Source organism: Anomalospiza imberbis, chromosome 8 (genome assembly GCF_031753505.1).
Source record: "Anomalospiza imberbis isolate Cuckoo-Finch-1a 21T00152 chromosome 8, ASM3175350v1, whole genome shotgun sequence".
NCBI classification, from domain to species: Eukaryota; Metazoa; Chordata; class Aves; order Passeriformes; family Viduidae; genus Anomalospiza; species Anomalospiza imberbis.
Genome location: NC_089688.1, coordinates 5,448,918 through 5,462,083, shown reverse-complemented (window position 1 = coordinate 5,462,083; position 13,166 = coordinate 5,448,918). Strand labels below are relative to the sequence as shown.

Here is a 13,166-nt window from a genome sequence, read left to right as displayed (position 1 = left end):
TCTGCTCTTGAAAGAAGTTCTGTTAAAGACTACACTAAAAAGCCCACTTCTCTTCCTGTAGTCAAAGAATACAAAGCCTGAGGGCACCATAAAGAAGTTCTGCATTATATCTTTTCCTCTATGGTGTTCTGTTTCTGATGAAGTAGAATTACTTCCCCAAATACTAAAAATACTGGGATCCTTCGAAGTAATGAAAGTTGAGTTTGGTTGTAGGATGCATATCTCAGCTAAGAGTGCCAGAGAAAATAAATGTTCAGTTCAAAATATTCCATTCCTTATTTTATGGCTCATATAAAAGCTGCAGCGGGGGGAAATAGTTGACCAATATTCACCTCTGAGGAATGGAAGTGCAATATGTTAAATGAACGAAGCCGCACAAGCCGTGCTTGTGAGCACAGTGTTCCAGGCTGCAGGAGGAGCGTGGCTGCTACACGCTTGCTTGCCCAACTCATATTAGCAGTCAGAAGGAGCAAGTTCAATGAGAGCTGCTTGTGCTGCTACCTATTCCTCTTCCAGCTCTCTGTGAAAACAATTGCACTCACCCCTAGGATTTGAGATGCAGAGAACACGATGGTAGATGCAGCGGAGAAGGGAAGCACAGAGCAAAGCAGGGAGTTTGTGTGATTTACATGCAGCAAGGGGAAGGTGCAGCCCAACACTGGCTTTTACTTGTACAGCCAGTTTGATGGGGCAGCTGCTCTACGTTTGCAGCCCAACCACGAGAGTTAAAAATGAGCCACTTCATATATGTCAGAAGGAAAGTGAATATTCCAAATAGGCTGTGTGCAATTTAAATGGTGCTAGAGAAATGTCTGCCTTAGGAACATCTTCTGTCCTGACTTTCTTCTTTTTGAGATATAGCTGCTTGGACTGTGGGTTATGTTGAAGCTGTGTGAAAGTGACTGCACTGGAAATCAGGTTTTACAGGGTAGAGGGAAGGTCAGCAAATGTATTCTTTCCTGGCACACCACTCTGTCTGAACTGCAGGTGGAATTGCTGCGCTCTAATGATGGACTCTGCCACTTTGAGAATGTGAAGATGCTCTATATATTGTTGAGCAGGAACGTGTGGATCACTAGTGTGATTTGTTTAGTTTACAGACCGCAAAGGGGCTGTGAAGGCCAGAAATGGCTTTTTGCTCTGGAGCTTTTTCTTTGGGAGTAGTTGCTGGATGTTAGTTGCTGCGAGAGTTAGAGTGCAAGAGGGAACAAAGTGCCTATCTCCAGGGAGTTTGATGGAGTTCAGTGGGTGTCTGCTACTTGTGAGCATAGAAAAGGTTCTAAAAGGAAGAGGCTATGCTGGAATTGCCTTTTCTTTTGCAGCCTATAAGGTGCAAAGCCAACAATGAAACAATTCCTCTTTCTTTCCCGCAGATCCTCCTGTCTCCAAGAGCCCGGATCCGCAGCGGAGCTCTTCCATGAGCTGCTCCCGCAGGAATGGGGCCCGGCCAGAAAAGCGCTTGGCTTTTCCTGGGCACTGTCCGCGCTCATCACAAGCACCACACCACGGCGCTGTCAACTCGCGAAAGAAGGACCCGCGCCGAGCCCAGCTCGAAACCACCCCCAGGGCAGAGCCAAGTCGGAAACGTCCCTGCTCTCAGATCGACCGTGTCAGGACAAAAAGATTTCCCCAGTCCTCCCCTTCCAAGTGCACACCCTTCTTCGCACCACACTCAAAGAGCAACACGAACTCCTTTGCTGTAACAAAGCTTTTTGCTCTCACAGAGTCTGGCCACAACCTTGAAAACATCTGGCAAAAACAGAGCTCACTGAGAAAGCTGCCAGCCGAGAAAAGCTCTTGCTGCCTACAACTTCAAGTGCACCCATGGATTTACCAGATCACACCCTGCTGTATCAGCACTTTCCTTCTCAGCTCTAGGTACCATCCCAGAGTCAGGATCCAAACAGAACAGCACCAGGGACTGCTCACACACTGAAGGTCCCAGGACAAAAAGCTCAGCAGGAGCACCTGGGTCTGCTGGCACACTTCTCATCCAGCAGGGGTCAGGGCTTGGCCAGAGCCCAGGCCTCAGCTGGGAGGGTTTCCCCTAAAATATCCTACAAGCAAACCTATTCACGTCAGTCGTGCAAATTTCTTAGAATGATAACATTTCTTGCACATAACTACACAAGGTTATGTCAAAGTTTCTAAAGCAGCTGGTTTGGTGTGAAACAGCTGGCAGAAGTGTCTCAGACATCTATTTTTAGCTAAATAATACTGATGGTGTCAGTCACATAAGGCCCAGGTTTCATCTTGTACGTCAACTCTGGCTGAGGCCTGAGCATCAGCCCATCTGAATCACTTGGTTTGTTCAGCCTGGAAAACTGGAGACTGAAGGGGAGACCTCACTGAGGTAGGTCCTCAATATCCTCTTGATGGGCATTGGAGGGGCAGGTACTGCTCTCTTCACTCTCAGGACCAGTAACAAGGCCCCAGGGACTGGCTGGAGCTGTGTCAGGGAGGATTAGGTTAGGTATCAGGAAAAGGTTCTTACCCCAGAGGGTGATCAGGCACTGAACAGGCTCCTCAGGGCAGTGCTCATAGCACCAAGCCTGTTAGCATTCAAGAAGTGTTTGGACAACACATTCAGGCACAGGGGGGATTCCTGTGCAGGGCCAGGAGCTGGACTTCATGATCCTGATGGGTCCTTCAACTCAGGCTATTCTGTGATTCTATGTGCACTGAATGATTATCTCAAGGTGGTTTGCACTGGAACTCAGTGCTTGTCTACAATTGCTTCCAGTTTATTTCTGCAGTCAACCCCAGGGCACTGACACACTGATCAAACACAAAGGGTTTAAGGAAAATGCCCCTTTTTAGGTGACAGTGTCCAAGGCCAGCTTGGATGGGGCTGTGAGCAAGCTGATTTAGTGAGTGGCATCCCTTCCTATGGGAGGAATGTGGGAACCATGTCATCTTGAAGGACCCTTCCAACCCAAGCCTTTCTAGAATTCCATGATTATTTTGTGGGTCACTCAGAACAGATGAGATCCACCAAATACTGAAAAAGTTGGCCTGCATTCTAAAAATAGATTCCTCAAAATACCTATGAGACTTTGAGTAAGATGGAGAAACCTCAGGAAAGAAACCAACCACCTCTTCAAAATACCTGTATTTATTACACCAAAACTCAAACTCCAAGCAGCTCACCTATTTCTTTTCATTCTAGGTCATCCCAAATGTGACAATAGTGAGACAAAAATGTTTGTATTTATCCAAACAAAACCACAAAATCAAAGACCAATAAAGGTACGTCCATACAAAACTCACATGGTCTTTAAATGCAACAGAAGTGACATACACAGATTAACAGGTACAAAAAGACAGATGCATAAAAGAAAAGCTAGCATTTTATGTTTCTTGTGCCTGTTGAAATATAGACTATCTCACTAGCAATAACATGGAGGGAATAAAACACAGCAGTGTTAACTCAGATTTCAGCTCTTATTTATAGAATTTAGATGGTAACATTGCAGAATATTCTTTCTTTAAGAAGGAAAGAATATTTTTTATTTTTTTCATTAAAAAATACCTTATAAAAGCTGTATATTATCACCCATTACTGGAGAGCACTGCTGATGTCAGTGGGTATCAGTATTCACAGCTTGATTAATCAATTGCTATTCTACAGCTCAGGCTACACCTGCAGTGATTATTTCAGTCAGTTCTGAGAGACAGTAACTCCTCTCTTACCTGATCACCTTTCCAAAGGGCCTTTCATGGGTTTTCCAAATTTCAGTGCTAATGCTGACTGCAGCATTAACACAGCAGGACAGAAATAAGACAATCACAGGGGATTTTTTTATTCTTCCGATTTTTTTAATTTTGCCTTTTTTCCTCTTCCTGAAGAAGCTTTGGCTGTTCCAGCTTGCTTTGCAGTTTCAGCAGGTTTCTTTTTTAACCTTTGCTTTTTGGAACGCACCAGGTCTTCACGTCCCAGTTCAATCATTTTTGCTTCCCATGATTTCATTTCATTCTCATACCGAACCTTATCATCTTCAGCAAGCTGCAAGTATGGCTGAAAGAAATTAAGGTATCAAGAAGTTACAGAAGGGCTTTTTCTGGAAAACTGCCATAACACAAAGGTGACTTAGAACAACACCTGTGCAGTGAACAGCCCAGGCATTTGCTTCTGACCCCAGCTAATTGAAAAAAAAAAAACAACCAAAAACCTCAAAATGTAGAAAAATACAAAGCTTTATCACTAAATTGCAGTTATGTCAGCAGCTGGCCATTCCTGAAGAGGAAAATTACTCAGTTCTGCTGATTCACTTTTGATTTGCTCATCTACAGGTTCACAGTTCAATACACTCAGAAAGCTGGCAGAAAATTATCCCCCAGACAACCAAAGTTAATAAATTACCCTGTGCACATCACTTGTGGATTTCTGTTACTTTACTTCTACTGTAAGAAGTCTTTCCATGAGCAACAAATTCTTATGCTGGTGTTTAAAGATATTATGGATGATTATAAAAAAATAAAATTGTTACATATTATTCCACCTTCTTTTCTAGATGTTGCTTAGCATCCACTTTAAGGCACACCAAACTTCCATCCTATCCCACTGACTCACATTTCAACAACACTATGAATTAAATGGTCACTACTGGAATAAAGGTAATGACAATCTTTTTCAAGATGCATAAAGATTTTGGAGTATTTTCCTCAGTATTATAATTTCAGCAACTGAGTTCAAGATTTTGTATGAATATATAAATTTTGACTCAAATTTTTAATTCTGATTAGATCAGATCCTCATTCAAATCCTCTGACATACCTGTTTTTGGGAAGCAGACATTTTTTTCCATGTATCGAATAGTTTCTTCAGCTTTGCCTAGGGGATACAGAACGTGCAATACATGAGTTATTTTAGGAGTAGACTGACTTCAGAGGGGTACAGATAAATACTCTATGAGTGAAAGTCAAGCATAAACCAATGCAAAAAAGCACCAAGTCACAAAAGCTTACTTCCCCTTATTTACTCTTTTAATCCAAGTAAATAATAAACTATATTGTTCTAAACAAGCTTCTGGGCATCATCTGAGCCACATTTACAGTGCAGGCCTCAGCTGACTGGAGAAACCTGCCTTGGACATGGAAAACTGAGGAACAAACTATGTCCACCATCCCGACTTACTGACTAAATGTGCAGGGTAAGGAACACATGAGGCACGCAGGGTGGGTCTGCAGCCCCTCTATAATAATATATAAGTGCTGTAATCCACCAGTGTATCTTAAACCACCCCAAAGCACAGTTTAGTGCAGAACTTGTGAGTTGGCTGAGCAACTCTTGTATTCCCGTACCACCAGCTGAGCTAGAGGAGGTTTGGTAAACTGCTACTGCCAGAACAGGAGCACACCACACAACTCTGAAAAACTGTATTTCTACATCAAAACAAAGGGAAGGAGAATTCTCTCCTTACAAAAAAAAAAAAACAGATAAAGCCTGTAACACTGAAGTGCAAAAAACAGCACAAATGTTTTTAAGTTTATATACACACACAGCACTTTTTTATACAGGCCATGCTAGTAGTATAGCCAGAGCGCCACAGCTTAAAAAATAACCTAAGCAATGCAGCATCCAGATAGTGAACTACTGAACAGTAGCTCTGAAAATGACAAAATCTAAACTACATTTTTCTGAATACAATGGATATATTTTAGAAAAAGAATATTTTCTGGCTTACCACAGGTGAATTTCCCTCAGTTTCTTGAAAATTTTCTGACAGGAAGATGTTAAAGCCACTACGAGCTCTTTTAGGTTTTCCAAGCAGATTCAATTCCTTTAAAAACAACAAGAGAAGTTATTCCATCTCCAAGCACGTACTTGTTCCAAAACTAAACTCAGTACTTATCTTCATATTTTATGCAAAAATCAAACAAATTCTTTCTTTGGTGTTTTATTCTGTAAACTGGACTGTATGTCAAGATGCTCTTAGTGCTTTTCAAGACTAATGTTAAACTAAAAAAGCTAACAACTTGAGTTTTCACAAGTTGTTGAAAAAACTTTTAAAACTGATTCTTACTTCAGCTAAGTCTTCCAGAAACCAGAGAGTGCTACTAAATTCAACTCTGCAAGGAAGTCATGTTGACAGATTTTCTATTATACTTCAGTAGGACTTCAGTTTCTGGTGTGAAATACTGCCTGTGTGCAGAGAAGAGGGCAGACACTTATCTGTGGGAGGTGGGAAGGTGGAAGAGAACTGTGTTTCTTTATCAGAATATTTTGCCTACAGGGATGATGGCTAGAGAATGAAAGTACAGCAAGTTATGGATGCAATTACACTTCCTGTTTTCTCCAGTCCTGACATTCCTACTGGAGCTGACGTGCTGTAAGTTAACATCTGCTTAGGTATTAGATATGCCAACTGAACTCCTTGTGGTGCCATCCTCTAAAAAGGAGCAGCAGAATCATTAAGATTACAAACTCCCTCTAAACAGGGGTCTTTTAAACCAAATTTGTTTTGCTTTTGCCTCTTAAGGCAATGTCAGTTTAATTCACAGGAAAAAAAAAGCAATACGTAACCCCTTTGATCTTTCCAGACAAACCGTAATATTGTACTGTCACAGATGGTTCTGTCTCTAAGGATTTATACATAAACCAGCCAAAAAGGAATAGGGAAGCTGGTCCTTATGAATATACTAGTAAAGGACACAAACAGATATCACAGCAGCAGCTACACAGTGGCAGAGCCCAAAGAAGGAAGGAAAAAAGGCTACTTCAAACAGCTGCTACCTTGTAGGGCCTAATGAGGTAACAGATACAAGGTCTTTGTGAAAAGCCATTTCTGGATGTCTTCCCATCTGAATAAAGTGTTGCTGGTCCAAATGTCTCTCAGTGCCTGTCCTTTTTGTGGTAGCTCTAGAAATAGGGAGGAAAAAAAGCAGAGAGAAGCTACCTCTAAGCACAAAGATCCATACTAGTTCTGTGTTCTTCAAGCACAGGAAAGCCACCGAACTAGCTGCTAACACCAGTAATTATTGTAGTCCATGGCATTTTTGGAGGTTTGTGTATGTGGTGTGTTTTTTTTAAATTCTGAGTTGCTTTTGTATTTCTAAAACATGCTTCAACTCTGCTTTGTATACTGGACAAACAAGACTTCAGGTTCCCTGAGAGAAAAGAAACCTGAACTTCAAAATACTTACTCTTTTTGCCCTGATTGATCTTCTCCTTGCCAGTTGTTTTCTCCTTTCCTCTTTCAAAGCTGCAGCCTGGGCTGGGGTCAGTTGGGCTTTGTAAGCGGCCATCTGCTCTCCGTATCTTTTCCAGTCTGTCTTTCTTGCTTCCTCATAAACCTACAGCAAAAACCACCACCAGCCTTAACTTTAGCTAGATGCTTTCAGTCAGAAGCACCTGACCATTACACAAGTTAACACTTCTAACCTATGAGCAGAAAAATTACAAACTGAAAAACTTACACCAGAATATCAGATTTTCATCTGTTTGATTCCCTGTCCCACATTTCAGAGAAGGGAAAGGTACAGAGTGAGAAGTCCAGAAGGGATGTGAGAGCACCTCAAGTCTACTGAATATTTCCTTTAGAAATTGGAATTTAGTTCCAACTGCCTCCAATTGCTAGCTGCAGTCAAGGAAGAACAATCATTACTTTGCTATAAATGGCATTTAAATCCATCAGCAAGTCCTAGAGTTGCTTTACGTTATCCCTTGAAACTGCCACTCAGAGAAACTTCACTACTTATGACTTAATTTGATGACTTTAAGAATTTACATGAAGCAAAAGAAGTTGGTCCTTCCATCAAAATTAAATGAAATTTCACCTACCATATACATGAGAGAAGAACAACTTTACAACACTTGTATTGCACATGTAATGCAATATTGCCATTCAAAAAGGAGAAATAACTGGTTTGCAGCCCCACAGCCACATGGAGCGAGAGCTGTATGTGTCATTTCTCTGGCAACAGATTAAAACTATTAAAGCCAAGGTCACCTGCAAGTACAAGTAGCAAAGTATCTTCCTCTATTGGGTTTGCAAGGCCAGATTCTGGTGGTGAGGGGGGTACAGGGATGGCTCCTATGAGAAGCCTGATGGAGCCAAGGCCAGCCAGCTCCAAGTGGCACCTGCTATTGGCCATCAGCGACAGTGGTGGCACCTCAGGGGTAACAGAGTTAAGGCGGCGAAAAAGAAAACTGCACAATTTCAGCCAGAGAAAGGAGGCTGTCCATGTCAGAAGAACACTTCCACCGATCCTAAGGTCAGGGAAGGAGAGGAAGGAGATGTTCCAGGCACCAGAGCTGAGCTGCCCCTTCAGCCTGGGGCGCAGCCCATGGTGAGGCAGCTGTGTCCCTGCAGCCCAGGGGGGAGCAGAGATCACCTGCAGCCCATGGAGGAGACCACAGTGGAGCAGGGGATGCCCAAAGGGGGCTGTGACCCCGTGTGAAGCCTGCTCCTGAAGGACACGTGCTGGAGCAGTTCCTGAAGAACTGCAGCCCATGGGAAAGACTCACATTGTGAGCAGTTCATGGAGCTTGTCCCCTGAGGAAGGGAGCCCAAGTTCTGCCACTGACCAGGAAGGAGCAGCTGAGGTCAGCCCAACACATGGTGGACTGACCTCAGCCCCCATTCCCTGTGCTCCTGCAATGCTGTCAGGAGGAAGTAGAGAAATTGGGAGTGACGTTGAGCATGGCAAGAGGGGAAAGTGGGGAGAAAGGTGTCTTAGGATATGAGTTTTTATTTCTCATTATCCTACTCTAATTTCCCCAAGTGAAGTTTGTTCTGCCCTGACAGCAGCTGCTGAGGGACCTCTCCTGCTTTATTCAGACCCACAAACGTTTTGTTGTATGTTCTCTCCCCTGCCCAGCCGAGAGTGGCTTTGGCGGGCACCTGGCATTCAGCCAGGGTCACCCCACCACACTTTGAGTTTTTCAAAGCTCCCAATTCTCCCAACTGTTTTGAACCTTTGCACACACGTGCTTTTTCAAGCCCTTTAAAAACAAACCAACCAACCAAAAAAACCCACCAGACTAAATAAAAAACCCACAAGACACCAGACCAAATAAAACCCCACCACCTGTAGAATTGAAAGCACTCAGAGAAAGGATACAACTTTACCTGCTTCTGTGATGCTGGTAACTCCTTCCACGCACCTGCTAATTTTTTAACCAGTTCCGTGTTGCTCACTTCTGTAAGAAACATCAACACTGTACCTTTAGTAAGCTTCTTCAATTTTTACCAAGGAAAGCCATCACAGGTATCATCATCTTCCTATACAAATGCATTTTTGTCCTTTCATAAAACTAACTCACTGTGGCAGTTAAAGGGCACTGAAATATTTGCGGGATGGGGAAGAGTCACTGCTCCCCTGGAACACAACATGCAGTAAATAAACTGAAGCACCATTTCCAGGCAGCTGTTTTTACTCCACAACAATTTCTTTTTTTTTTTTTTGCCTTTTCAGCTGGATCCTTTTCTGTACAATGCAAAATGGTCTGAATTTGGAGGGAGGAGCATGGAAGAAACCAAAAGTAAAATTTCCAGTTCTACGTGAGAATACGGAAGTCTTGAACTGGTGAGCTAAACGCCAAATAGTTTTCCCTACTTAAATCTTCCTCAGGATTTGCCCAATATGACCGTAGTTCTTTAAACATTTTAGCCTTCAACAGTATTTCAAACCCAGCTTATCTTTCTATTCTGCAGCTGTCTGGCAAGAGTCACCGCATTGCCTATAAGTGAAGTTTTTGATAGTAAATCAAAGGTATTCACAGAAAACCATTTTCCTCTAAATACACTTCTCTTCCCATATGCAACCCAGTACCTGCAATTTTTCAATTACTAAGCCTCAAAATCACACACAGCTCATAATATCAGCAAAAATGATATATACTTGAAATACATAGAGTCCAAAAATACTTGGGACTCATAAGTCGCTGTTAGGATGTAATAGCTAGGCGAGGTGTTTCATCAAGCATTTCTAAGGTCATACGCACCCATTTCTTCCGCTGACTTGAGAAGCACGGCAGACCAAGCAGGCACGTGCGGGCAATGAGCACGGCCGTGCTGGAGCCCCCTGGGGCGGGCCCGGATAAACAGACGGGCTGGGTCTGGCATCACGACTCGGATCGCTCCCGAAGCTCGCGTTTACGAAGGGCTTGCTGCTCCGGCTTCCCGCCCACCCCGCTCCGGGGGCCGCAGGCCACGGCCCCGCTCTCCCAGCAGCGCCAACCGCGGCCCGCCTCCCCTCCAACCGCGTACCTGGGTTTTTTTCCCGAAAGGCCGAACGGTTGTCCATCACAAAACGAAAATAGGCGGTGAGGGGCCGCTTCGGGCGCTGAATCGAGCTGGTCCCGCGGGACAGGCAGCGCTCCGCCGCGCCACCGGCCCTGTATACAACGGCACCGCCGAGGAGGGTCCCCGTGCCCCGCTCGCGCAGCCCCGCTCCCGTCCCGCACCGGAGGAGCCGCCGCCCGCCCGCGACCGCGACCAGGCCCAGGCCCAGGCCCAGGCCCAGGCCCGCGGCCCGGCCCAGCAAGGCCGCTGCCGCCGCCATGCCGGCCCGCCGCGCGGCACCCTGGGACGGCGGCGTGAGGGGCGGGGCAGGGCGGCCCCACGACCAGACACTCCCACGAGGGGGAGACCGCCACAAGGGTGAGACCGCCACAAGGAGATACTGCCACGAGGGGGAGACCGCCACAAGGTGACACTCCCACGAGGGTGAGACCGCCACGACGAGACACTCCCACGAGGGTGAGACCGCCACAAGGAGACACTCCCACGAGGGGGAGACCGCCACAAGGGTGAGACCGCCACAAGGAGACACTGCCACGAGGGTGAGACCGCCACAAGGGTGACACTCCCACGAGGGTGAGACCGCCACAAGGGTGACACTCCCACGAGGGTGAGACCGCCACAAGGAGACACTCCCACGAGGGGGAGACCGCCACAAGGGTGAGACCGCCACAAGGAGACACTGCCACAAGGGTGAGACCGCCACAAAGAGACACTCCCACAAGGGTGAGACCGCCACAAGGAGACACTGCCACGAGGGGGAGACCGCCACAAGGAGACACTGCCACGAGGGGGAGACCGCCACCAGGAGACACTCCCACGAGGAGACACTCCCACGAGGGGGAGACCGCCACAAGGAGACACTCCCACAAGGGTGAGACCGCCACAAGGAGACACTCCCACGAGGGGGAGACCGCCACAAGGGTGAGACCGCCACAAGGGTGGAGACACTCCCACGAGGGGGAGACCGCCACAAGGAGACACTCCCACGAGGGGGAGACCGCCACAAGGGTGACACTCCCACGAGGAGACACCGCCACAAGGGTGACACTGTCACAAGGGTGACACTCCACAAGGAGACACTCCACAAGGGTGACACTCCCACAAGGGTGACACTCCCACAAGGGTGACACTCCACAAGGGTGACACTCCACAAGGGTGACACTCCACAAGGGTGACACCGTCACAAGGAGACACTCCACAAGGAGACACTCCACAAGGGTGACACTCCACAAGGAGACACTCCACAAGGGTGACACTCCCACAAGGGTGACACTCCACAAGGAGACACCGCCACAAGGAGACACTCCCACGAGGAGACACCGCCACAAGGGTGACACTCCCACAAGGAGACACTCCACAAGGGTGACACTCCCACAAGGGTGACACTCCACAAGGAGACACTCCACAAGGGTGACACTCCCACAAGGGTGACACTCCACAAGGGTGACGCCGCCCCAAAGGTCACAACGAGGTCCCACAAGGGTGAGCCCGCGGCCCCGAAGGTCCAGCAGCGCGGGCGGGTTTGCTGTGCGTGCCCAGCAGCACAGAAACGGTACGAGACCAGAAACCAACCGGGCAGTAACTGATCCTGTGGATGAGGTGTGGCCAAAACCAAACCACTGCTTCGCTGTTTGTTCACAACGGCGAGCTGTAGGACGCAGCTCTGTCCCAAACAGCAAACGCCACTCCTCCGACCAGTTCTCGGGGAAAAAGGAAGATTTACTTTATATTTTTTTTTTCCCCTATCGTAGTACACAGCACAGAATAAAGTAAACTTTTCAGCCCTGGAAATAGAATTTGTATAAAAAGCATTGACCGAGGAGCTCTGAAGGTGCAGCAGTGGAAGTGTTTCTCTCCACAAATTTAACCCACACACTTCACAGCATGACTGAAGTATTAGATAAATAATGTATTTCTCATTCATTCCAATAATTTCAAAAGCAGAAAGGCTGAACTGCTAGGAGTATCATAAGAATCAAAGACTTAGCTTCACACCTCTAAACCAGCATGATCATAGACAAGTTCCTTTTTTAATATGTTTAATATGTCCTACACACAGGTGTTGGTTGGTTTTCAATCCTCCTGCTGGTTTCATGCTGTGGTGGAAAGTCATTCATCCATGGCACAAAGCAGAAACATTACCAGGTAAAGTATAAATGTTTTCAAACCATCCTTAACACAAACTCATAAGCCAAAGGAAACCAAGTCAAACTCTTGACTTCACACAGCTCTATACAGATATTCCAAAAATTGAAGTAACTTCTAGTACAAAGAGATTGCTATTTTACCCAGAAAAAATAAAAACCATGAACACATTCTGTTGGTCACTTTTCTACAATCATTTGAGCAAATGATGTCTTTGCTTTCCTAGCTAGTTTAAATATAATGAAGCACTCAGTAACAAAAAAAAAAAAATCCATTTATTCAGCTTGCAAAATGTGAACAGGGGTATTTTAAGATTATTGGAACCACTCTCAATCAAGCTGTTTCAAATGTCACCATTACGTCACAGATAAAACTGGCACAGAAATGACAATTTCCCATATGGGACCAACTTAAGGTGAGTAAATCAGGAAACATGAAGTTAATATCCCACTGGTAGGAATAAAAGCTCCTACTGTGCACGCTTACCACCCATACCTCACATTCCAGTTTGATGCATATTCAAATAAAAAACAACAATAAAAAAAAAAAAACCCACAAAACAAAAACCCCAAATCAAATATATCTGTCATGTTAAAATGTATTTTATGGTGACAAATTTCCCAACAGAAAATAATTTTTCTTTCATGTGTAAGATACAGATAAAAACATTTAGTCATCTTTTTTTTTATTTTCAAATAACCAAGAAGAATGAATGGTAGGAAATCAAGAGTATTTCTGCTTTTGATCAATGTTTTAAGAACATATTGCCCC

The 13,166-nt window shown here is 45.3% G+C and overlaps 1 protein-coding gene across 1 annotated transcript; it reads right to left on the bottom strand.

The window, feature by feature from the left end:
* Positions 1–3,099: 3,099 nt before the first annotated feature.
* Positions 3,100–10,518, bottom strand: TFAM (transcription factor A, mitochondrial). Its single transcript, XM_068197081.1, has 6 exons — positions 10,215–10,518; positions 9,075–9,145; positions 7,147–7,296; positions 5,688–5,783; positions 4,778–4,834; positions 3,100–4,018 (listed from the first exon to the last, which is right to left on the bottom strand). Exons 1-6 carry the CDS (start codon positions 10,507–10,509, stop codon positions 3,803–3,805), a joined length of 885 nt encoding a protein of 294 aa, XP_068053182.1. The 5' UTR covers positions 10,510–10,518; the 3' UTR covers positions 3,100–3,802.
* Positions 10,519–13,166: the final 2,648 nt, after the last annotated feature.